Below are 27,841 nucleotides of genomic sequence, written 5' to 3'. Positions count from 1 at the left end.
CTGGTCTCACGTCTTTCTCATGATTAGACCTGGAATTATGGGTTTTGGGGAGGAAGATTTTAGAGGGGAAATGCAATTCTCATCACATTACATCAAGGGTGTATACTCTTAACACGACTTACGACTGTCAATGTTAACCCTGACCACCTGGCTGACGCAGTTTTCTCCACTGTAAAAAGTTATTCTTTTTTCATGCTTTTCATAATAATTTCTTTGGAAGTGACTATGCACAGCCCACACTTAAGGAGTTGAGAGTTATATACCATCTCCTTGAAGAGGACAAAGTAACTACATAAAGTATTTGGACTTTTCTGCATGGGAGATTTGTCTATTTACCCCATTTATTTATTAATTTAGTCACTTACAACTGTATGGCCATTCATTTTACAGGAGCCCTTGTGGCACAGTGGTTAAAGCGTTCAGCTGCTAACCAAAAAAAAAAAAAAAGGTTGGCGGTTTTGCAGGCGAAAGATGCAGCAGTCTGTTTGCGTGAAGATTTTCAGCCTTGGAAATCCTATGGGGCAGTTCTACTCTGTTCTGTAGGGTCACTCAGTCAGAATCAACCTGATGGCAGTGGGTAACTGATTTTGTACCTCGGTTTATAGTCCACTACTACCTCATTTACCTTGTTCTAATTGTTCCAGTTTCAGCCACTGGGAGCTTGTTCAGTTGACTTCTGTGTCTGGATTTTTCTGAGCTTAAGTTTGTTTTTTAGCAGTATTTATTAATTAATAATTTGTGCAGCTGAAGTTCTTTTTGTTTTATTTTTAAGTCTAATCTGCAGATACTTGCCTGTTCTTTCCCTGTCATTTGTGATATAAACTGTTCAGAAGGGAATTTAGTCTCAGGTGATAAAATGGAACGATCCTATTTGGGTTCATAAAATGGGACTTTCAATTACCTAAGACGCAGGAGAATACAGTCCATCTGGCTAGGGAACCAAAAGATTATTAAAAAGTCATTTGCTTGGATGCTAAAACTAGTGGGTGAAAGCTGGATTAAGGACAGGATATACTCACAGTCTCAAAGCATCTCCTCCAAACTTACTTATTCATTAAAGAGAAAAACCGTTATTTTACAGCCAACAAACCTAGCAGACACTAACCTAACCTAATGATCCAAGTTACCACCACCAAAACTTCCAGTTTCTGGTCTGGCATGCTTAAAGAGCTTAGAAGTCATCCCTCTCGTCCTCCATGAAAAAACCTGAAAATCAACCACTCTTCTTAGATTCTTCAGAGAATTGAGATCAGAAAGAAAATCGCTGGAGAGACAGACTAATACAGGCTCTTACTGGGAGCAGAGATCACCAACAGCAGGACCCAGTGTCAGGTAAGAATGCTTAATGGGCAGCTGCCTGATTGCTGGAGAACGAGCTTGGCACATGCGGGCAGTGGTGGTCCCGTGGCAGAGTTCTTGCCTTCCATGCAGGAGCCCTGAGTTCCATTCTGGGCCACCACCAGTTTTTGAGAGGTAGACTGTGTGTTGCTATGATACTGAACAGGTTTTAGCAGAGCTTTCAAGACAGAGACAGACTAAGAAGAAAGGCCTGGTGATCTACTTCCAAAGGTCAGTCAATGAAAACTCTGTGGATCACGATGGTCTGGTCTGTAACAATCATGGTGGGGTGCAGGACAGAGCTTCCTGTCATTGTGCACGGGGCCACCACGGCTCCGGGCCGACTGGACAGCAACATGCAACAACAATTACTATGAACTACAATCATTAGCACTACTTTTTATTTCTTTCCCAAAAAGAAACTATTAAAGCGTTAAACTCATTGCCATCCAGCGTATTCCCCTACGGGACAGAGTAGAACTGCCCCGTGGGGTTTCCATGGAATGGCTGGTGGATTTGAACTGCCGACCTTTTGGTTAGCAGCCATAGCTCTTAACCACTGTATCACTAGGGCCCAAAAGTGGTAAGATGTATTTTTAAATCAAAGTAAGAAAACAACTATTTTTGCAATGTCACACAAATTTTTATGCACACACATGATAACTTCCTCAAATATGATCAGATTATTAAGAAAATCTAGGATTAAATATTTATGCCTTTTTTTTTATGCGCCTACCACTTTGGTTTGTATATATACTGCACTTTTATGCAAATACCACACACCTACGATTGTTTGCCCACCACATCCTCCCCCATGAGGTATTTTCATAAGCATGCTATGCTAATTTTTTTTACAGCAACAAGTGGAAGAGGATTGGCGTGGTGGGGCTGTGACGGTGCCTCTGGGGGGGAGGGCTTGGCAGGCAGGCAAACAACTGCAGAAGGTACACATTATTTACTATTTGCGTAAAAATACAGTAATTGCTTGTTAGTCTGCATATTAACACGTCCCAAGCCTGCACAAAATTATTTTGGTTCAGCTTAACAAGCAATGATTGCACATCTACAACATGGCAAGTGCAGTGATCTCTCTATTAGTCAGAGGTAACCATGTTTCCAGGCCTCCTTAAAAGAGTTTCGCATACACTGTGAGAATGCACGTGCTCACTCTGTCTGCTTCTCCATAGCTCTCTCCTATCACTTCTCTCACTTGTCATTTTAACCTTTGGTTTCTTAACAGTGAGAAACTTGAGGTTGCTGGTACACTTTAGGCTATTCTTGGCCTTCTATTTTTGCTAAAGGTATTGTTCTGCATGGGATATAAAAATAAACAAAATATTATACCTACAACAGAGCAGCTTAAGTGTGAGAGGCAACCGAATACCTTTACCTTACAAGTGCCGTGAGAAAGAAAGGTTCAGGGATGCGGTGCCATTAATTATTTTTGTGTGTGGTCTTTCTAGCCATGGTCTTGTAACTCCCACCAAGGTGACTGTGTGATAGGGTAACTGTGGGCTACCAAGTGGTTTGGTCAGTTTTGCCTTAAAAGAACCAATTCCAGAGCAGAGAGGAGGAGACCACCACCACCAAGGAAGGAAAGACCTGGTAGCAGGAGGCTGCACAGTGGGCTTCCCGGCCCATGGAGAGAAAAAGCTGAGTGCCTTTGGGCAGAGACTGAGGGCCAGGGAGAGGAGTGCCTGCAAGCACAGCTGGGAAGAGGCTATCCTGATGGAAGAACTGTACCCTGAGTGTTCTTGAGCCTGAACCCAGTAGAGAGGGCTGTAGGAGAGATAGTTGGTGTCAGAATTAGTAGAAATGGTGGAGAGAGGAGGCCTGTCTGACCTCCACCTCATAAGAATCAGCCTTGGGCTGCTGATCTTGGTTCTCCTTCCCCCTTGTGAAGTCAGAGGACTCAGGGAAAAAAGGAACTTACTAAGGGGAGGATGAAAAAATAAGGGCTGGGGGGAGGGGGCAGTGCAGGAAAGAAGGAGGACAGAAGTCAGGAAATGTTCTGCTAAGGTTACATCTAAACCTAATCTTAAAGGATTACCATATTGTCATAGAAATAACGTGCATGTTACATGTTTTTGCCGATCCTGCAACCCCCCTCACTATTTTTGTAGGCAGGTATGCCGTGCTTTATGTGTGGCTACATTATTTATGTGGACACATCATTTGTGAAAAAGACAGCACAGAACACCACCTTTAGCTAAAGCTTGTACATCCCAGTGGCGTAGTGGTTAAGAGTTTGGTTGCTAACCAAAAGGTTGGCAGTTGGACTCCATCAGACGCTCCTTGGAAACCCTATGAGGCAGTTCGACTCCATCCTATAGGGTCGATATTGAGTCAGAATCGACAACAATGGGTTATACCGGTTATATGCCATCGACTTCTAAGTTTGTATCTGAAGCCCAGAGCTCTCCTCTGAACTCATCTAGCTACTGACTCATCTCCACTTAGATGACTAATAGTTGATTCACACTCAACATATCCCAAGCTGACATTCTTACTTTCTCCCTGGAACCTGCTCCTCCTACACAGCCTTCTCCAACAGATGATAGCAATTCCTTCCTTTCTGTAAATCAGGCCCAAACCCTTCAAGTTACCCTAGATTCCTCTCACTCTATATCCAATCATTAGCAAATCCTGCTGGCTCTACTTTCAAAATACGTCCGGAATCTGACCACATCCCATTTCCACTGCCACCACCCTGGTGTCTCATGTGGATTACTGCAACGGCCTTTAAGGCCCAAAATGACTTGGCCTCCATTACCTCTCCAACTTCCTTTCCTACTATTTTCCCCCCTTGATTAAGCCCTCTAACCTCACTGACCTAGTTTTATTTCCCAAATACCCCAGGCATCCTCCCCACCCTTGGACCTTTTTGCACTGGCTGCTCCATCTGCCTAGAATGCTCTTGCCCCGCACACAGGTAGTCCCCAAATTATGACACATTAGAGTTACAATGAACCATACTTCAGACGATCTGATTGGTTTTTTTTTGTTTTGTTTTCTTTACGTCTCATTGTTAGTAATATGTACTACATACAATGTTGCAGCACACATAATTTGCTGATGTTACCATTCTCAGATGTTTACTCACAGATATTCAATTTTATGATTTACTGCTTTAAAACACTGTAGATTGCAGGCTATAGCCTAGTATGCAATGAAGTCAGTGTCAATCATAGTAAGAGATACAAAATTGGGCAATGTTCAACTCTAATGACATATGAAAACCAAATTACACACTTGCCTGACAGCCATGCGGATTCCACCTTGATTGTTACAACACTGACACTGGTTTCACTGCAGACCAGGCCTGCATCAGCTATTAATTTGAAGGCGAGTTGTTTAAGTTTCTCCAACTGTAACTCCTGCAATCCATATACCTCCAACAATACGTCTAGCAAAAGAAATTATACCACTGAAAGTTCTAACCCAAAAAAGAAGGTGAAGAAACCTCTAGATATGGATATAAAGATGAAGATCATTAAGGCCTATGATACTGGAAAGAAAGTTGACAAAATAGCACGTGAGGAAGGACTCTCATTTGACCATTTCGATGATCATTAAGGATAAGAATAATATTTTGGAGGCAGTTAAAGGATCGACTGGCGTAAAACTGACAATTTTAACAAAGAGGCAAGGGCCAAACCATGAGATGGAGATGTTCATGATCTGGATAGAAGACCAAATTCAGAAGATGATTCCTATGAGTTTACTGACAGTTCAAATGAAAACATGCAGCCTTTCTGAAAACCTGAAGGAACAACAAGGAGAAGACTACCATGAGTAGTTTAATGCCAGGAAGGGCTGGTTTCATCTCTTCAAACACTGATTTGGCTTATCTAATGCATGTAAAACCCAAGGGAGTGAGTATCCATACAGAAGAGCTCCAAGCATTGAACTCCAGACCTCCAGAAAACTGAAAAGGAGCCAAAGAGGTAAGAGCCAGCAGAATTGGAAACCAAATGAAGTGAGTGTTTCAAGGAGGACTAATCAGCTATGTTAAATTTTGCTAACAGAGTAAGATGACAATTGAGCACTAATTGCATTTAGCAATATAAAGGTCTTGTACCTTGATAACAGCAGTTTTGGTGGCATGACATGGGTTAAAGTCTAATGGGGGTGGGTTCAAGAGAGAATAGGAGGAAAGGAATTGGAAACAGCTACTACACACATCTATTTCAAAGGGAGAGCAGAGTAAGAAGCAGATGAGATGTAAGTGGCATTGAGACAGGTTTTTTTTTTTAATAATGGAAAAAATGATGCTGAAGAATGATGCAATAGAAAGAGAAGAACTGATGATACAGGAGAAAGAAGAGACAGCTGCTACAGCTGCCCTTGAATAAGGGCACAGATGAAGGTAGGTTAGGAACAGACATGTGGTGGGACTACGCAGAAGCTTCTGCCTGAGTCTATTAATTCTCTTTGGTAAAGGTTATCAGCTGAGAATATGAACAAGAGAGCAAGTGCTGGAGATTTGAAGAAACAGAAAAAGGTATGAAATACTTGTATAGGAAAATGAAGCTTACAAACTCACATGAATTAGTAGCAATGTCTTTCAAGTTCATACTCCTTACCCAAATGAAAGAAGATTCTCGTTAACATTTCCTGAACACAACAAATACGTCTAATAATTCTGCCGTTTTAATTAAATAAGTAATTTAATTAATTAAAAACAGTATCTATGGATATTAAATCAAACAGGAAGTATGAGTTCATAAAGATGGTACAGTTTCACAGAAAGAACACAGGGTTTACAGTCAGAAGATCTAGATTCAAAGTATGGTCCCATCTACAAATCCCTCCTGCTTTCTAAGCCTCACCTGAAAGATGGGATAACATCTACCACCCAGAGCTATCATGAGAACTAAATGCAATAATAAAGGTGGCAGTACTTTGTCAACTGTGCAGTGAAAAATAAATGCTAACAACCGTTATTATTCTTATTGTTATTGACTGTAGATTGACAAAGAACAAACTGCAAAATAACCTTAAGGGAACAATGAAATTAGTTTACTTTTGTCTTTTATAAACATGCTTAATGATATTATCATACCTGTTACTCCAGGCATACCTGCGAGAGCTCAGACAGAAGTAAACAACTTTTCAGAATAAAACAAAAGAAAAGAAAGAAGGGAATAAAAGAGAGGCTGAGATTCTACCATGCACATAACACCTATCAATCTAAAAATCGAAGCCCAGGAGAGAGGAATAAAAAATTACAATTTAAAAACAATTACATATTAGAGTAGAAAAAAAGTTTGCATACGATAAGACTTGTTGAACCCTGATCATCGGAATGCTGGCTATTACTGGATAAGCTCTAATTCAAAAGCTGTTATACTGCCTTCTCTCACTGATTGAGTTCCCCAGAAGACCTACATTTCAGAAAATAGAAGCCACCCTTCTTCCTCTCCAAGCCCTTTAGAACACTGTACAGCCCCACAGCTGGCAAATCAACTTGGCAGAAAAGGGATGGGGCAAGAAGCTGAGTGGGCATGTGTGCTGAGGGAAGAGACAGCCATAGTGAGCCTGCTTTGGGAAAAGCCAGGAGGATTCAGCATCATCTCAGCAAGGGCGCCCTTGGCACATCTAAGTCAGACCTGTGCCAACATCGCCCTCTGGTGGCCAATTAGGTTAGTCGCGATGCTCTGCGACAGAAGGGCCCAAATCTGCAGTATCTAATCTCCCTTTGTCCTGGGTCAGTGGTACTCAATCTTTGACATAAATCTGAGTCATCTGGGAGGGCTTGTTAAAACCCAGATTTCTGGGCTCCACCCCCAGAGTTAATGATTCTATAAGTCTCCGGTGGGCCTGAGAACTGCATTTCAAACAAGCTTTATGGAACTACTCAATGACAGCATCAGATATGCACAGGCAAAACACGAAACAACCATGTGTTTAAAATCTACCTCCAGAAGTTAATTTACAATAAAAGTGGTATTTCACATCAGTAGCAAAAGGACAGGCCACTCAACAAGTCACGTGGGGTAATCTGCTATACATTTGAGAAAAAAATGTTAGCTTTCCTATATACCTCCTGGAACAATAAACCCCGTAAGTTAAAAAAAGAAAAACGAATAGAAAATTAGAGATATTTATCATCTTCAGCCCCCACGTATGTCAGTTTGTCATACTGTGGGGGCTTGAGTGTTGCTGTGAAGCTGTAAGCTATGCCACCGGTATTCAGATACCAGCAGGGTCACCCACGGAGGACAGGTTACAGCTGAGCTTCCAGACTAAGACAGACTAGGAAGAAGGACCCGGCAGTCTACTTCTGAAAAGCATTAGCCAGTGAAAACCTTATGAATAGCAGCGGAACATTGTCTGATATAGTGCTGGAAGATGAGCCCCCCAGGTTGGAAGGCACTCAAAAGATGACTGGGGAAGAGCTGCCCCCTCAAAGTGGAGTCAACCTTAATGACATGGATGTAGTAAAACTTTCAGAACCTTCATTTGCTGATGTGGCACGACTCAAAATCAGAAAAAACAGCTGCAAAAATCCATTAATAATCGGAACCTGGATGTATGAGGTATGAATCTAGGAAAATTGGAAATCGTCAAAAATGAAATGGAACGCATAAACCTCGATATCCTAGGCATTAGTGAGCTGAAATGGACTGGTATTGGCCACTGTGAATCGGACAATCATACAGTATACTATGCTGGGAATGACAACACAAAGAGGAATGGTGTTGCATTCATCGTCAAAAAGAACGTTTCAAGATCTATCCTGAAATACAACGCTGTCAGTGACAGGATAATATCCATACGCCTACAAGGAAGACCAGTTAATATGACTATTATTCAAATTTATACATCAACCACTAGGGCCAAAGATAAATAGAAGTTTTTATCAGCTGCTACAGTCTGAAATTGATTGAACATGCAATCAAGATGCATTGATAATTACTGGCAATTGGAATGCGAACGTTGGAAACAAAGAAGGATCAGTAGCTGGAAAATATGGCCTTGGTGATACAAATAATGCCAGAGATCGAATGATAGAATTCTGCAAGACCAACGACTTCTTTATTGCAAATACCTTCTTTCACCAACATAAACGGCGACTATACACATGGACCTCGCCAGATGGAACACACAGAAATCAAATTGACTACATCTCTGGAAAGAGGTGATGGAAAAGCTCAATATCATCAGTCAGAACAAGGCCAGGGGCCGACTGTGGAACCGACCATCAATTGCTCATATGCACGTTCAAGCTGAAACTGAAGAAAATCAGAGCAAGTCCACAAGAGCCAAAATATGACCTTGAGTATATCCCACCTGAATTTAGACACCATCTGAAGAACAGATTTGACGCATTGAACGCTACTGACCAAAGACCAGACGAGCTGTGGAATGACATCAAGGACATCATCCATGAAGAAAGCAAAAGGTCACTGAAAAGATAGGAAAGAAAGAAAAGACCAAGATGGATGTCAGAGGAGACTCTGAAACTTGCTCTTGAGCATCAAGCAGCTAAAGCAAAAGGAAGAATTGATGAAGTAAAAGAACTGAACAGACGATTTCAAAGGGCCTCTCAAGAAGACAAAGTATTACAATGACATGTGCAAAGAGCTGGAGATAGAAAACCAAAAGGGAAGAACATGCTCAGCGTTTCTCAAGCTGAAAGAACTGAAGAAAAAATTCAAGCCTCGAGTTGCAATAGTGAAGGATTCCATGGGGAAAATATTAAACGACACAGAAAGCATCTAAAGAAGATGGAAAGAAGACACAGAGTCATTATACCAAAAAGAATTAGTCGATGTTCAACCATTTCAAGAGGTGGCATATGATCAGGAACCGATGGTACTGAAGGTAGAAGCCCAAGCTGCTCTGAAGGCATTGGCGAAAAACAAGGCTCCAGGAATTGATGGAATATCAATTGAGATGTTTCAACAAATGGATGCAGCGCTTGAGGTGCTCACTCACCTATGCCAAGAAATATGGAAGACAGCTTCCTGGCCAACTGACTGGAAGAGATCCATATTTATGCCTATTCCCAAGAAAGGTGATCCAACCGAATGTGGAAATTATAGAACAGTATCATTAACATCACACGCAAGCAAAATTTTGCTGAAGATTATTCAAAAGCGGCTGCAGCAGTATATAGACAGGGAACTGCCAGAAATTCAGGCTGGTTTCAGAAAAGGACGTGGAACCGGGGATATCATTGCTGATGTCAGATGGATACTGGCTGAAAGCAGAGAATGCCAGAAGGATGTTTACCTGTGTTTTATTGACTATCAAAGGCATTCAACTGTGTGGGTCATAACAAACTATGGATAACACTGAGAAGAATGGGAATTCCAGAACACTTAATTGTGCTCATGAGGAACCTTTACATAGATCAAGAGGCAGCTGTGTGGACAGAACAAGGGGATACTGATTGGTTTAAAGTCAGGAAAGGTGTGGGTCAGGGTTGTATTCTTTCACCATGCCTATTTAATCTGTATGCTGAACAAATAATACGAGAAGCTGGACTATATGAAGAAGAATGGGGCATCAGGATTGGAGGAAGACTCATTAACAACCTGCATTATGCAGATGACACAACCTTGCTTGCTGAAAGTGAAGAGGACCTGAAGCACTTACTAATGAAGATCAAAAACCACAGCCTTCAGTATGGATTACACCTCAACATAAAGAACCTGGACCAATGAGCAACATCATGATAAACGGAGAAAAGACTGAAGTTGTCAAGGATTTCATTTTACTTGGATCCACAATCAACGGCCATGGAAGCAGTAGTCAAGAAATCAAAAGACGCGTTGCATTGGGCAAATCTGCTGCAAAGGACCTCCTCAAAGTGTTGAAGAGCAAAGAGGTCACCTTGAAGACTAAGATGCACCTGACCCAAGCCATGGTATTTTCAATCACATCATATGCATGTGAAAGCTGGACAATGAATAAGGAAGACCAAAGAAGAGTTGACGCTTTTGAATTGTGGTGTTGGCAAAGAATATTGAATATACCACGGACTGCCAAAAGAACGAACAAATCTGTCTTGGAAGAAGTGTGGCCAGAATGCTCCTTACAGGCAAGGACGGTGAAACTGCGTCTTTCATACTTTGGACATGTTGTCAGGAGGGATCAGTCCCTGGAGAAGGACATCATGTTTGGCAGAGTACTGGGTCAGCGGAAAAGAGGAAGACCCTCAACAAGGTGGATTGACACAGTGGCTGCAACAATGAGCTCAAGCGTAACAACGACTGTAAGGATGGCACAGGACTGGGCAGTGTTTCGTTCTGTTGTGCATAGGGTCGCTATGAGTCGGAACTGACTCGACGGCACCTAACAACAACAACAATGATCATCTTCAGAGTAGAAAAGGCTTTCTTAAGCAAGACTAAAACTCAGTAGCCATAAAGAATAAAATCAACAGATTTGACTAAACTTTCTCAGTTCATAATGCCTTTAGTGTCTCCCTGAATTTTACATGGCAACCCCAGAACAAAAAAAAAAAAAATCAAACAACTCCATTTATTAAATAGTTGAGTCCATTAAGTATTTACGTAAAAACCTTTCTGTACTAGTTTGCAAAAATGTTTTCATTTCTTTCTTAAATAACTGCAAGTGCTTACTAACAGGCTCTGTGCACCTGGTGAGCAATGCACCTCTCAAACCTTGGAATCAGTTTAGAGGTCCTGCTCCATCTTGATTTTCATGTGGCACTTGCTTTGTATTAAAGCATCTGTGCAAAACCCAGCTTTCCAAAGACACGAAGTCATCTAAAGGAATGCTGCATGATCTAATGTTAAAAACTGTGAATACAAAGCTAACGGTTCACACAGTGTCCTACAGATGTTCGGTATTTCTAGAGAAAATGTAAAATATTCCCCAGTACCTGTCTGAGTTTGCCTCAATGGCTTAGAGCATCTGGGTACATCACTTAGATGCTCCAGAACTAAAGAAGAGTAAAAAGCTTCAGTGTAACAAAAGACATCACAAAATACATCATAAAAAAGGAAAGTGACAGACTAGGAGAAAATATCTGCACCCTGTATTGAAAAAAAAAAAACAAAAACTAATATTCAGAATATAATAACTCCTATAAATCTATCCACAACTTGTCTTTCAGTATGTTATACTGTGGTGGCTTGACTATTGCTACGATGGCGAAAGCTATGCCACCAGCAGGGTCACCCACAGTTGACAGGTTTCAGCAAAACTTTCAGACTAAGACAGACTAGGAAGAAGGACCTGGAGGTCTACTTCTGAAAAGAATTAGCCAGTGAAAACCTTATGAGTGTCAGCAGAACACTGTCTAATAGTGCCAGAAGATAAGCCTCTCAGGTTGGAAGGCACTCAAAACAAAACTGGGGAAGCGCTGCCTCCTCAAAGTAGTCAACCTTCATGATGTGGATGGAGTAAATCTTTCGGGACTTTCCTCTGCTGATGTGACACGACTTAAAATCAGAAGAAACAGCTGCAAACATCCATTAATAATCAGAACATGGAATGTACAAAGTATGAATTCAGGAAAATTAGAAGTCATCAAATATGAAATAGAACACATAATGATCCGTATCCTAGGAATTAGTGAGCTGAAATGGACCAGTATTGCTCATTTTCAATTGGACAATCATATAATCTACTCTAACAGGAATGAAAAATTGAAGAGGAATGGCATTGCATTCATGGTCAAAAAGAACATTTCAAGATCTATCCCGAAGTACAACACTGTCAGTGATAGGATAATATCCATAAGCCAACAAGGAAGACCAGTTAATACAACTATTATTCAAATTTATGCACCAACCACTAATGCCAAAGATGAAGAAGTTAAAGATTTTTACCAGCTTTTGCAGTCTGAAACTGATCAAACATCCAATCAAGATGCATTAATAATTACTGGTGATTGAAATGCAAAAGTTGGAAACAGAGAAGAATCTAAAGTTGGAGAACATGGCTCTGGTGACAGAAATGACAGAGACCACATGATAGAATTTTGCAAGACTAACAACCTCTTCACTGCAAATATCTTTTTTCAACAACATAAACAGTGGCTATACATGTGGACTCAACAGATGGAAGACATAGGAATCAAATCAACTGCATCTGTAGAGAGACGATGGAGAAGCTCAATATCATCATTAAGAACAAGATCGGGGCTGACTGCAGAACAAATCGTCAATTGCTCATGGACAAGGTCAAGTTAAAGCTGAAGAAAATTAAAACATGTCCACAAGATCCAAAATACAACCTTGAGTATATCCCACCTGAATTTAGAAACCATCTCAAGAACAGATTAAACACATTCAACATTAATGACCCAAGACCAGACAAGTTGTGGGATGATATCAAGGATGTCACACACAAAAGGTCATTAAAAAGAAAGAAAAGACCAAAATGAATGTCCAAAGAAACTCTAAAATTTGCTTTTAAACGTAGAGATGCTACAGCCAATGGGAGAAATGATGACGTAAAAGCTGAACAGATTTCAAAGGGCGGCTCAAAAAGACAAAGTAAAGTATTAAATGACATGTGCAAAGACCTGGAGTTAGAAAAACAAAATGGAAGAACACGCTTGGCATTTCTCAAGCTGAAAGAATTGAATAAAAAAATTCAAGCTTTGAGTTGCAATACTGAAGGATTCTACGGGGAAAATATTGAAAAATGCTGGATGCATCAAAAGAAGATGGAAGGAATACACTAAATCACTGTACCGAAAGGAATTGGTCAGCATTCAACCATTACAGGAGGTAGCATATGATCAAGAGCTGATGGTACTTAAGGAAGAAGTCCAAGCTGTACTGAAGGCATTGGTGAAAACAAGGCTCCAGGAACTGACAGAACACCAACTGAGATATTTCAACAAATGGAAGCAGCACTGGAAGTGCTCACTCATCTATGCCAAGAAATATGGAAGATAGCTACCTGGTCAACCGACTGGAAGAGATTTATATTTCTGACCATTCCAAAGAAAGGTGATCCAAGAGACTGTGGAAAATTTCCAACAATATAATTAATATCACACACAAGTAAAATTTTGCTGAGGATTATTCAAAAGCAGCTGCAGCAGTACATCAACAGGGAACTGCCAGAAATTCAAGCCAGATTCAGAAGAGGACGTGGAACCAGGGATATCATTGCTGATGTCAGAAGCATCTTGGCTAAAAGCAAAGAATACCAGAAGTATGTTTACTGATGTTTTACTGACTATGCAAAGGCATTCAACTATGTGGTTCATAACAACTTATGGATAACATTGCAAAAAATGCACACTCAATTGTGCTCATGAGGAACTTGTACACAGACCAAGAGGCAGTTGTTTGAAGAGAATAAGGGGGATACTGCATGGTTTGAAGTCAAGAAAGGCGTGTGTCAAGACTGTATTCTTTCACCATACTTAATCTGTGTGCTGAGCAAATAATCCAAGAAGCTGGGCTATATGAAGAAGAATTAGGATTGGAGGAAGACTCATTAACAACCTACATTATGCAGATAATACAACCGTGCTTGCTTCAAGTGAAGAGGACTCGAAGCGCTTACTGATGAAGATCAAAGACCATAGCCTTCAGTACAGATTACATCTCAACATAAGGAAAACAAGTCTTCACAACTGGACTAATAAGCAACATCATGATAAATGGAGAAAAGATTGAAGTTGTCAAGGATTTCGTCTTACTTGGATTTACAATCAACACCCATGGAAGCAGCAGTCAAGAAATCAAACAACATACTGCACTGGGCAACTGCTGTAAAAGACCTCTTTAAACTGTAGAAAAGCAAAGATGTCAATCACTTTGGAGGACCAAGGTATGCCTGACCCAAGCCATGGTATTTTCAATCGCCTCATATGCATGCAAAAGTTGGACAATGAATAAGGAAGACAGAAGAAGAATCAATGCCTTTGAAGTATAATGATGGTGAAAACTATTGAATATACCATGGACTGGCAGAAGAATGAACAAATCTGTCTTGAAAGAAATACAGCCAGAATGCTCCTTAGAAGTGAGGATCCGAGACTTCATCTCATGTACTTTGGACATGTTATTAGGACAGACCAGTCCATGGTGAAGGACATCATGCTTAGCACGGGATGGCACAGAACCATGCAGTATTTCATTCCGTTGTACACATGGTCATTATGTGTTGGAATCGACTCAACAGCTCCTAACAACAACAACAACAACAAAGCAGAGGGTCAGCAAAAGAAAGGAAGATCTTCAACAAGATGGACTGACAGTGGCTGCAATGATGGGCTCAAGCATAGCAAGGATTATGAGGACGGTACAAGACCAGGCAGTGTTTTGTTCCATTGTACATAGGGTCTCTATAAGTCTGAACTGACTTGAAGGAACCTACCAACAAAAACAACATAAATCTATAATAAACATTAATAAGAAAGTACAGACCAAAAAAAAAAAAACAACATAAACCTATAATAAACATTAATAAGAAGGGACAGACAAGCCAACAGAAAAACGGACAAAGAACAAAAGGGAACAATTCATAGAAGAAAAGCAATGGGCCAATAAAATATGAAAAGAAGTTCAACCTTAGTAGAGAAATGCAAATTAAAAGACTGGTCACTTAAAAGAAGGTAAAGTTACTCTTAACCACCATGTTATATAGCATCCATACTATGCAATAGTACAAAGCAGTTCAGGAGAATGATGCTGCTGCGTTTACTTAGCTCTCCGAGACACATTATTAACTGAAAAGAATAAATGGCACAATATGTACAGAATTGCATCATTTAAAGAAAGTTGCAATTTGCACATGGTTGTAAATAAAAGGTCTAGAAAGATAAACAGACCTTTATCAACCTGTGAACAGTCAATACGTAATGAGACATATTCCTATGTGATTTTTGTATTATTTTATTCTCTTTATTAGAATAACTTTTCAGGATTTAGAATAAAACTGAAATGAACAAAGCATTCCTACTCTATTTTACAAGGCCATTTTCCCAGAATCTAGCAGGCAGCTGTGAGCCCAAGCAGGATTAGCCATGGTGCTCAACTTTGCAGCCCTCTAGATCTGCAACAACAAATAGGCTTTGATGACAGAATTTGGGATTTGCTAGCTCCACAGCACTCTTAGCCAGCAGCCTGTCATCTGATCTGCTGACTTTGGGATTTGCTGGCTTCCGCAGCCCTGTGAGCCACCAGCCTACCGTCTGACCTGCAGTTTCGGGGTTCATCAGCCCCTGCAACCACATGAGTCAAGAGAAGCTTCCAATAGACGCCTGACCCACGGACTTTGGGACTTGCCAACCTCCACAACGGCGTGAACCATTTCCTTGAGATAAATTTATAAGTGTTTGTGTGTGTATATATGTGTATATATACACATATATGTATATATCTATACACACACAGACGCACGCACACATATATGCACTTCACTAGTTTTGCTTCTCTAGAGACATTTGGTAAGCAGGTAGTCAACCTCAGTGACAAGCTGTCATGTACAGGCCTTCTTAATCCTGAAAGGCATCTGCAACATGAATAGGTCTGCAGATGTTTTCAAACTCACTTCCCTACTTCCCTCCCTCCTTCCTTTTTTTTTTTTTTTTAAAGGAATGGAATCTTTTCGTCAAATGACATCTTACCCAGAAGCCAATAATAAGAATATATAAAAGACACTCCAGGTTGTAGATTAAGGAGTATAAGAAAGCCTAAGAGCTGCCATAGGCACGGTCTCTCAACCCTGCCAATCCTTCTACTACTTTTCATCACCCCAATATACCTCTATGGATCCCTAAGGCTCTGTAAAACAGAGTGTGCAAACCACTGTTACACAGCACATTTTTCAGCTCTTACAACCCGCCTTAGATTTGAACAAAGAATGGTATTTTATACCCTTCTGTTTTCATTTGATGAGTTTCTGCACGGTCATCTTCATAGGAATTCTTTCTTTGCAGGGCCACTGCATATTTCTATGTACCTGTGTCTTGCACAAGAGCACCCAACCAAGGGAGTAAGTGGGATCTAAAATCCAGTCCACACTCCACTTGCCAAGCTGTAGACCCTGGAATGGGGCTTACTTCATCTGGAGGAAAAAGCACCCTTTTCTACTTTGTAGAAAGTACCATAAAGGCAGCCCTGCTATGTTGCCCCTCATTTTTAAATTGAAGGCGATGAGGCTGCGCATAGAAGAATTAAAAGAAATAAAAACCCCACTGGCCAAATAGCTCTATTATGTACAATCCACTCATGCTTTTATGTACAGATGCAGGAAAGTGGTAAACACCCACTGGGGGGCCTAAGGGAACTTGTAATAAAATTACATAAATAGCACCAACGATAGCTTACTGAATCTCATGCGAGAACAAAATTAAATTTAGAGCTGGATATATCATAAAACATAAAAAGAATGGAGTCTAAGGACTTTCCATCACACAAATATGAAACTCGTCATTTTACCAAAAACCATCAGTCTGATCATCTATATCAGACCCATGGCAGAGACATCCCCATTCAGAGAGAACTCAACTTTATTGTACCAGTTTTCTACAAGATCAAATGAGACGTTCCCTTCCTTATACCTTCCATGTCTCTGAACAGCCAGCTCTCCTTCTCCCTTTATCCTCAGCCAAGCCTTCTAAAAATAACCTTTAGGAAGCTGATATGGAAAGTAATTAGCAACTCACAATTTAGATTTAATGTGATCATAAACTTCATATTGTTCATGTGGAATAGGATAATAAGTGCAAATATACAAAATTTCAATTGCTTTAAAAAGATATACAGTAAAAATAAGTCTCTCTCAAATCCTTATACCCAGTCGGCCAGTTCCCCTTCCTAGTGTAACCCTATTACCAATTTCTGAAGTAGCATTCCTGAGTTCTTGAACTTTTAACTATAGGTTACTTACACATTGAAAATATTAGCAGGGGGATTTAATAACTTTTTATAAGGAAAATAATTTCTTTAAAAAATTTCTCCTCTCAGGACAAGTTAATGGTACATGGATCAAGTCATCCGAGATGACACACAAGGAGGTCTATGGCTACCACCTGATTGTCTTCACCAAACTAGGCTCGGTCCCATGTAGTAGAAGCAATACGCAGCTAAAGAAAAATAGAGAATGAAAACAAGCAAGCTTCTTCCACCTATAACTGGTGAGGGATGGTAAGAAGAGGATCTTCGCCATGCCTAAAGGTATAATAATATTTACTCCTTACTATTGTCTTTCTTCCTACTAAGTTCCCTTATTTTTAGGTTAATCAAAGGACAAATAACTCCACTGATCACTGTGGGTTAAAAAAAAAAAAATAGACATTATCCATTAAGGAATCTAATTTTTTCTTGGAGTAAATATTTACATGGATATAATTTGACTTTAACTTGTAGTACTTTTGCTGATAATTTGCACACCCCTCTCCAAAAAAAAGGCACACTTAAGTTGCAAAAAGCCAGAAGCTAACCTAAAAACGAGAAAAGGCCAGATCAACAACAAAATCATAACCGTTCTTAAACTCAAAAAAGAGCTGAGGTATTAAGGCCATGAAGTAGTACGAAATCCAAAGAACGACAAGCCCTTCAAGGAGATACAAGAGGTGAGCATTCGCTCTGTCTGAATATGGGAAGAAGAGATGCTAGGTACTATACAAGCAGGTAAGAAGAATGCAACTAGAGATTTTAATGATTTGTTAAAGGCTCGAGTCCCTGGGTGATGCAAACAGTTAACACACTTGGCTGCTAACTAAAAGGATGGCAGTTCAAATCTACCCAGAAGTGCCTCAAAAGAAAGGCCTAGAGAGCTAGTTCTCAAAAGTCAGCCACTGAAGCCCCTATGGAGCACAGTTCTGCTGTGACACACATGGGGGTCACTATGAGTTGAAACTGACTCGACTGCAACTGGTTTACCAATAAACCAGAGTATAGGACCTTTGGAATCCACAGATACAAAGAGAGTTCACACCCAGTTGTAGGTTTGTCCTCATGGATGTCCACCAGATGCTCATAAGAAAGGCTAGAGGGTGGGAGGGAGACCAAAGAGGGTGTCACTCAATGGTGCAGACCTCATGATACAGATCTGGAGAAGGACCTTAGAAAAGGCACAAAGCCCTACCCCTACACCATGGAAAAACAAAAGCCTTAAGCCACTGAGGGAAGGGCACCAAACTCAGTCCCAGGGCACTGGTGAAGACCCAATGCAGCTGGGGAAAGAATAACAGAGAAAAAACCCTCTACTCCTGGGAGAGAAACAGAAAAAATTCCTAGACCCAGAAAGCCTACACCAATACCATTAGAAGTCCCCTAACACTGTGGAAGTGACAAGATCACTAAAAAAGACCTAACCATGAGACACAAGCACACAAAGCTGAGCCTAATCCCAGAAAAAAATAATCCCCTGCCTACTACCAAGCTAGCAAGTCCCCCAAGTATCCAGCAACAACAGTTCTCTGATAAGGTTTGGGAGAAAGGTGGCAAGAGCATGTAAAAAGACCCTTTTGAGGTACAGGTGCACAGGGAAGGAAAAAGCTGAGGGTGGAACATTGAGAAAAATATTCTACCAGTTCAGTCACTGCTCTAAACACAAAAAAAAGATAGAGAAGTTTGAAGCACTAAAGGTAACCATCCCAAACCCAAACCCACTGCCATCGAATTGATTCCAGCTCATAGCAACCCTATAGGACAGAGTAGAACTGCCCCATAAGGTTTCCAAGGAGCAGGTGGTGGATCTGAACTGCTAACCTTTTGATTAGCAGCCAAGTTCTTAGCCACTGTGCCATCAGGACTCCAAGATAACCACAGTAACAACAAAACTCAAACCCAGATTAACACTTCCTAAGCTGACTCACCCCCACCCCCATTCTAACTGACTAACCAAAGACATATGTCCATTTCCAGGCATAAATACTTTTTACCTCAGTCTCTTTCAATAAAAAAATTAAGACACACACACACAAAAAAAAAAAAATCAAGGGAAAAAAAAGGTCAAGAGACAAAGTAATCAGACTGAGAGATGACCCAGATGTCCCAAACTATTATTAATATCTTAAATCCTATAGTGGAAAAGGTGGAATCATCTCTCATCAGAAAAACAGAAATTGTAAAAGTTAAATAAAAATGCTATATATTAAAAAAAAAAAGACAATAAAGAACGTCATTGAGGGCTCATAATAGACTCAACACACCCAAGAAAAGAATCAGGGTACTTGAAGATAAAAAAAAATCATAGTCCATAAAAACTACCCAAAATGAAACAAAGAAAAAAAGATGAGGGGGGACCAAGGGGTATCCACGAGTTCTGAGGCAATATCCAACAATCTAACAAAAATGTAACTAGAATCTCAGAAGAAGACAGAAAGAATGGGGCAGAAGAAATATTTGTAAAGACAACAGCCAAAAATTTTCCGAACTTAATCACATCAAAGCATAGATCAAGAAACTCAAAGAACTCCAAACAAGATAAATACCAAAAAAAAAAAAAAAAAAAATTCAGTTTAAGATAAAATCTTGAAGGAGGCCATAGGGAAAAATAAGGAACAAAGACAAAAATCACAACAGACTTCTTTTCAGAAACTATTCTAGTAAGACGTAAATGGAGTGACAGTTTTAAAGAACCAAAAGAAAAAAGCATCAACCCAGAATACTTTACCTAGAGAAAATATCTTTCAAAACTGAAGGCAAAGTAAAGATTTTTTCAAACAAACATAATCTGAGATAATGCACTGCCAGCAGATCTGTGCTATAAGAAATGTTAAAGGAAGTTCTTCAGGCAGAAGGAAAGTGGTACTAGACAGAAATAGGGATCTACACAAACTAATGAAGAATACTGGAAACGGTAAAAATTAGAGTAAATATAAAAGAATTTTTTCTTATTTTTCATCACAAACATAATTGACTAAAACAAAAACATTAATAATGTATTGTCAGTTAATAATATATGTAAAATTAAGTGTATAACAACAATAGCACAAAAGATGAAAGAAGAATTGGAAGTTTACTATTTTGCACCGATTTTACACTATACATGAAGTGGTGCAATATTATTGGAAGGCAAAATTAAAGATGTACACTGTAAACCCTAGGTTAACTATAAAACACCTTTAAGAAAGAATATACATAGTAAGACAGTATTGGAGATAAAATGGAATCATAAAAAATAAGCAGGAAAAGAAAAACATAATAAAGAGATGCAGCAACTAGCAAGAAAGCAGCTAGCGATATGACAGATTTAAATCCAACCATATCAATAATTGCATTAAATATAAATAGGCTAAACATGCCAATTAAAAGACAGAGATCTTCAGATTGGATAAAAAAACAAGACCCATCTATACGCTTGCTATAAGAAACCCACTTTAAATAGAAAGAAATAGGTTAAAAGTAAAAGAATGGAAAAATACACACCATGCAAACACTAATCAAAAGGAAGCTGGGGTGGATATATTTATATTATACAAATTAGACTTCAGGATAAGAAATATTACTAAGGATAAAGAGGGATATTACATAATATCAAAGGGTCAATTGATTAAAAAGATATAACACTCCTAAATATATATGAACCTAACAACAGAGCTTCACAACACATGAAACAAAAACTGATAGAACTAAACAGAGAGAAAAGGAAACTCACAAATACACATGGAAATTCCAACACTCCTCTCTCAAAAATTAGAGCAAGTAGATATAAAAATCAGTAAGGATACGGAAAAGCTGAACAACATTAACAACCAGTCACACCTAACTGACATTTATAGAACACTTCACCCCATAACAGCGTAATACATATTACTTCAAGTGTTCACGGAACATTCACCAAGAAGAACCATATTTCAGTCCATAAAACAAACCTCAACAAATTCAAATGAACTGAAATTTCAAAGGGTGTCTTCTGACCACAATGGAATTAAAACTAAAAATCAACTGCAGAAAGACATTGGGAAAATTTCCAAATGCTGGAAAATTAAATAACATGCTTCTAAACAACCCATCTGGTCAAAGAGAAAGTCACAGAATTTTAAAATATTTTAATTAAATGCATATAAAAAAATAACATATACAAATCTATGGTTGGCGAGTAGCATCTCAGATCTTAAAAGCTTGCGAGAGGCCGTCTAAGATACCGCTAGTGGTCTCTTTCTGGCCAGAGTAAAGGAGAGTGAAAAAAACAGGCACAAGGGAGCAATAGTCCAAACAACTAACGGACCACATGCACCACAGCCTACATGACCCCAAGACCAGAAGAACTAGATGGTGCCCAGCTACCACTACCCAATAGAGGGTCCCGGACTGAGCAGTAGAAAAATGTAGCAAAATCAAATTCATAAAAAAAGACCAAACTTACTGGTCTGATACAGACTAGTGGAACCCCGAAAGACTATGTCCGTAAGACACCCCTTTGACTTGGAACTGCAGCCATTCTCGGAAACCACCTCTTAGCCAAGTAACAGACAGGCCTATAAAATAAACAATAGCACCCAAAAAGAATGTGCTTTGTAGAACAAACAAACAAAACCAAAAGGAAAACATTTGCCCAAAAATAACGATGAGAAGGCAGTAAGGGGTAGGAAAACCAGACGAAAGGAAACAGGGAACCCAGGGTGCAAAGGGACTGTGTGGGGATTGCAGCCAATGTCATGAAACACTGTGTATAATCTGTTGAATGAGAAACTAATTCGCTCTGTAAACTTTCACCTAAAACACAATTAAAAAAAAAAGTTAGAATGAACAAATGTTGTAAAATAAGAGATGAAATTTTATCACCATAGAACGTAATGGCTTGACTTTATTTTGAGAGATTTTTAAGTAAACATGAGGAAGGACCAACCACCTAACACTTCTGCCTCTGCCCCTAAGTGGTCACATCTAGTATTAGGTGGCTGAACTATGAAGTTTCTTCCTGCTCTAACGTTTTATGAGATCTTAGAACTCTAAACTCTTTGTGAGAGCTCAGAACTCAGATCAGCTTGCCAGGGGTGACGTGCTCCTGGCAAAAGTTAAAATCAGTCTCCTTCCATCAGCAAGAGATAATTAAGCAGGGAAGACTCCGAATGCAGAGGGCAATGCTGAGGATGTAACCGACATCCAGAGTTGGTCAATTGGAACCAGCTGGAGTATTGAAGGGAATGATGTTGAGAATGTCAGCCCTGCAGATAAGACTTCGATTGTTCTGCCCTCTTTGACAACAGCAATGCTTAGGGTGCAAGTATAGTTACTTTGTTCATAAGCGCTGGGCTATTCTGAATTCTACTTGAGTATATATACCTCCTCGTCTATAGTAAAAACTGGATGGCAACTAAAATGCCAAAAAACAAAACCCGCTGCTATCAAGTCTATTTCCACTCATAGCGACCCTACAGGACAGAGTATAACTGTCCCATAGGGTTTCCAAGGAGCAGCTGCTGGATTTGAACTGCCAAACTTTTGGTTAGCAGCCATGCTCTTAACCCTACACCAGGAAGGCCCTGGCAATTAAAATACACAATCTAAATTTAAAAGTTGGATTTCTGCTTGAAATATATTATTATAATGGTACTGTGTTATGTTTTTTAGGAAAAAGTCTTTTTTAAAGATATGCATTGAATGGATGAAATAATATGATGTCTTGGGTTTACTTCAAAATAATTCAGAGATGCGGAAGAGGGTGGGGTTTATGAATTTTTGCTAATAAAAAGGTAAAAAATTACAGTAAAAAAAATTTATGGAATACTGCTAAAGAAGCAATTATTGGGGGAAATTTACAGCATCAAGGAACTCTGGTGGCGCCATGGTTAGCACTCAGCTGCTCACTGAAAGATCAGTGGTTTGAACCCATCACCTGGCTCCTTCAAAGAGAGATATGGCAATTTCCTTCTATAAGATTATAGCCTTGGAAATTCTATGGGGCAGTTCTACTCCGTCCTATTGGGTCGCTATGAGTCAGAATCGGTTCAATGGCAACAGGTTTGGGCTTTTTTTTTTTTTTAATAGCATTAAATGCTTATGTTAGAAAATAAGAAAGGTCTCAAATCAATGATCTAAAATGCCATCTTAAGAAACTAGAAGAAGAGCAAACGAACTCAAAATAAGTCGAAGGAAATAATAAAAATACAAACAAAATCGAAAACAGAAAAAAAAATGAAACCAAAAGCTGGATCTTTAAAAAGATCAATACAACTGATAAATCTCTATTCAAACTGATGGGGGGGGGGCACATAAATTACCAAAACAAGGAGAGAAAGAACAAACATGACTACAGATCCTATATATGTTAAAAAGATAAGAAAGTAGTATTACAATCTTATCACAATTAGTTCAACAATTTAGAAACACAGACCAATTCCTCTAAAAACCCAAACTACCACAGCTCACGTGAGAAGAAATAGATAACCTGAATTGTACTATCAGCTGTTAAACTGAATTACTATCACAGAAAAATTCCAGGCCTAAAGGGTCGGCAGTTCGAATCCGCCAGGCGCTCCTCGGAAACTGTATGGGGCAGTTCTACTCTGTCCTATACAGTCACTCTGAGTCGGAATCGACTCGACGGCACTAGGCACTAGGTAGATGGCTTCACTGACAAATTCTATCAAACGTTTAAGGAAGAAATAATATCAATTCTATGCAAATTGTTCTAGAAAATAAAAGGAACACCTTCTAACTCATTTTATGAGGTCAACATGACCTCAATTCTAAAACCAAAGACATTACAAGGAAAAAAAATCTATATATATCCCTTATGAACACAGATGCAAAAATTCTCAACTAGATATTAGTAAATCTGATCCCACAATATGTAAAAATAGCAAACCTCTTTTAAAGGGGTTAATCCATGTTTTAATCACGACTGAGATTACCCCAAGGACAATAAGTGGCACCTGATTCCAGTCTAAACTAAGTCCGGATGTAAGCACAGATTTTTATATGTCTAACTTTACAAAGTTACTTTCAAAGAAGAGGCATAGCAGACAGCTAAATTAAGGAGTTAAGAAGCAGATTACAGTGTAGTTGAAACATTACAGGAGAAATTTTAGGGCGATAGAAAACTTTAGGGTTATACAGCTTCACAATCACATACTTAACTAAAGGGTGATGAGCCTACTTGGTCTCTAACAAAGAAATTTAGTGAATGTTGACATATTAAAAAACTCAGCCCAGTTTCCTCAAGGGTTGTAAGACTACAACTCAAAGCACAATCCCTATTCTACTCTCTGAACAGAGCAAGGCTAGTACCATATACAGGCAGTCCCTGGGTTACGATCGAGTTCTGTTCTGAAATCTATCTTTAAATCTAATTTGTATGTAAACCTGAACAATTAGGTACGGTTCATACCTAATGTCAGTTAGTCAAATGTCTGACTTAATATACAGCATATAGTGTATCTTTCTATGCATAAAAAACATTAAAGAAACACTTCCAGATACACCGAAACATCTTTAATATAATAATACAGTAATGATAATGTTTTGATGCATGTTACGAAGTAGCACCTTTTGTTATTACGAACTATTGCATGTACCTTGAATTTTTAATATAGTAGGCTTTACAGCGGTTAGTTCATAACTATGCATTGTACGTAAGTCAGACATTCGTAACCCGAGGGCTGGCAGTGTGGCTTAAAATACTTACCTTCAACCTGGCTAGCATCTGAGCATGGTTTCTTCTTTGACTCTGAGTTCCCAGTTTTTTCATCAACATCCAGGAGAGGAATATAATCTGTTTTTCCAACAGTTTCTCCCACAACATCCTCAAAGGCCTCTGCCTCCAACGTGGCAATAAAGTCTCGCTTTATCTCTTCCTCAATTTCTGGAGATGGTTCAGTTAATGCATCTGCAAGACTGAGGTCAGCCATTCTGCACTGCTGTAATTGCCTGTTTAAAGAGGAAAAAACATCTCATGATGAGCACTGCAAAAAGAAAAACATTCCTAGAAACTCTCGTTGGCTGTTTTAAACAAAAGAAGAATTGAAATCTAAAATTTTAAACCTAGAAGAGGTTCTCTTCTTTTACAAATTAGAAAATTAAGGCCCAGAAAGGACACAACATCTCTGGGAATCAGGCAGAGCGAGTGTCATTTTGTACTTTTCATTAATAAGAAAAATGAAGTATAAAAAGAAATAATCCACTTATCCAAGATTACAGCCAGTGAGGGTCAAATTAGGTCTTTTGATGTCAATTCCTATACTCTTTCAATTATTCCATATATATTCCTTTCCAAATCATATCCCAGAATATAGAAAAAGAGGTCAGATCAGATTATATTGCCATTAACAAAGCTGCATTACTATCAGGCAAATGATGTCACTTTTCTTTGACCAAAGACTGTCAGTATGGGCCTTTTCTTGTTGGGGTAAGCACTGCTTCTTCATGAATCACTTCTGTATAGCCCTGCGAACAACACCTAGTCCTACAGGCATGAAAAAAAAATACAGACATGTTCCCCCAATCAGCTAAGGGAGATGGTCTCCCTCTGTGGTCACATGCTTCATCATCTTTACAGAACACCAGGCTCTTAATTTTTAACATAATCTGAAGTTAACAAATACATCTATTACAGGCAAAGCTACAGGTAACACTGAAAAATCAGAAATTATCCCACCGCCAATTCCAAATACAACACCTAAAAGGTTTTTCCAGTGTTGTAAAAAAATATGAGAATGGTAGTACAGGGCATAAGAGTTAAGATAATAAACCAGGCTAGCATAGACTGTAAACTCAGTTTATATAAGACAAAGTCCAGAGTGGAAAACTAAGCTCAAGAGCAAGTCCTACTTCTTCCAAGTGCCTAGTAAGAAAAAAATATTTGTCTGGTACATGGACTACTGTAGGGGGTTTTCAGTATCTATATGAGGCTTGGTGAAAAACTTTACATATTCTTTATACTACATTATTGCAGGAAAAAAATAAAACACCAAGATTTGGAAAGATATTAAGTACTGAATTTTTATGATTTCCAAATAAAATCTTTTTTAAAAAATTTTAATGATAAACTTGAGCCTGCTTCCATGAGCCTAACATTTTTTTACATCAGTTTTCCTATTTGAAATGGCTACCATAATTCCTAAACAAGACTTTTTAATATTAATCTTTTCAAATTCTAGATGATCTCCACTGACAAGAAATCATGTGCATAATAAAAAAGGGTGGCAGAAAGAGCTCTTCCTCTTATTCCTTTTCTTAAAACAAATATGAGTTTAAATTTCCTGCGATGATGCTGATGGGTTCCTAAATCCTATCAAACTTTTTAATAGTGGGTACTTAAATATAATGAAGTTTTTGCTTCAAGCACAGATGCTGCACTACTAATTTTAATAAAATTTGACTCCTAAAGGAGTAAGAGGAGCTAAATGTCACTGCCAATGTAATTTTAACTGTGCAGTGCAATGGGTTTCTCCTTCTGGCCTTGAGTTTATAATTCTGCAAAAATTGATTGGCTGGACCACAATCTTGCAAGGTATTGGTTAGTCTACTATGCAAATAGGGTATGTAAAACCATCCAATAGGATTAGGTGACCTTGTGGGAATTGGTGGGATTGCTATGCAAATTAAGTGACTGTGGTCTATTGAGGGGATCGGTCAGTTCATGGTCTGGCTGGGAGGGCCAAGCCTTGAAATTGAATTTAAGGGCCAATCCCACAGAGGTTGACAGGATATCACTACCATAAAGAAGAGCTTGAAGTAGAGTGTGTCCTTTGGGCCCAGGGTCACTGTGCTGGGAACACAGGAGAGTGAGTCCTAACACTGGAGAGAGCATGAGATGGCAAGAAACAGTACGTACCACAGCAAAGCGGCAAAGAAAAGTAGCAAGAACTATGGGACTGGCAGACAGCTGTGGTGGACTTGCTAGCCCATGGAGCAGAAGAGAACTGAGCGCCTTCAGGCAGGAGGCTTGCCAGCAGAGCGAGGTGCCTCCACACTTGCTGGCAGAGCTAAAGGTCTGTAACGCTTGCCCGAACAGGGCAGAAGTCAAGAGGGGTCCGGCTGGCATGGCCAAGAGAAAGGCCTGCCTGCAGGCACAGCCTAGAAGAAGCTGAAAGCTGTCTTGGTTGGCTGATGTCCTCCTGAGCTGTATCCTGTTACTTCCAAGTTGATCCTGATCAGAAGTTGTAGCCTGTTACTTCCCTGATAAACCCCATAACCGTAAGATGGTCCATGAGTCCTGTGTGGCCACTGCAATAAATTATTGAACCCAGCAGAGAAGTAGAGAGTGCTGTAGGGAGGACAGCTGGTATCAGAAATGGTGAAAAAACTGGACAGCTTTATGCTGATCTTGATTCTCATCCTTCCTCTTGAAGTTAGACAAATCCAAGTGCTAGGTTACAACTGTTATAAATATTTAAACAGTTCTTAAAAAGTGGTTTTAAATCAATTCCTATATAAACCATTAGTACTTAACGACACACCTGTAACCCATTCACAATACATGAATGTGGATGGGAAGCCCTGTTCTATGCTCTGCCTTTTCGTTTAAAGTATTACTGTCACTACAAACCCCACCAAGGAAAATTCTCAAAACACAACTCATTAAAGAACTTTTTTTTTAAGGCTGACAAATTCTAATATCAAGGGTACCGTGAAAAGCATTTGCCCTTTTCCCACCT

General features: G+C 39.4%; 1 protein-coding gene across 1 annotated transcript in view; it reads right to left on the bottom strand.

The window, feature by feature from the left end:
- Nucleotides 1–27,841, bottom strand: part of MAP4 (microtubule associated protein 4) — a 199,284-nt gene that overhangs the window by 115,714 nt on the left and 55,729 nt on the right. Inside the window, 1 exon segment of the mRNA XM_064274613.1 lies at nt 24,871–25,112. Coding sequence (XP_064130683.1) covers nt 24,871–25,112 — 242 coding nt within the window.

Source organism: Loxodonta africana, chromosome 22 (genome assembly GCF_030014295.1).
Source record: "Loxodonta africana isolate mLoxAfr1 chromosome 22, mLoxAfr1.hap2, whole genome shotgun sequence".
Taxonomy (NCBI): Eukaryota; Metazoa; Chordata; class Mammalia; order Proboscidea; family Elephantidae; genus Loxodonta; species Loxodonta africana.
This window is presented reverse-complemented; position numbering and strand designations above follow the sequence as displayed.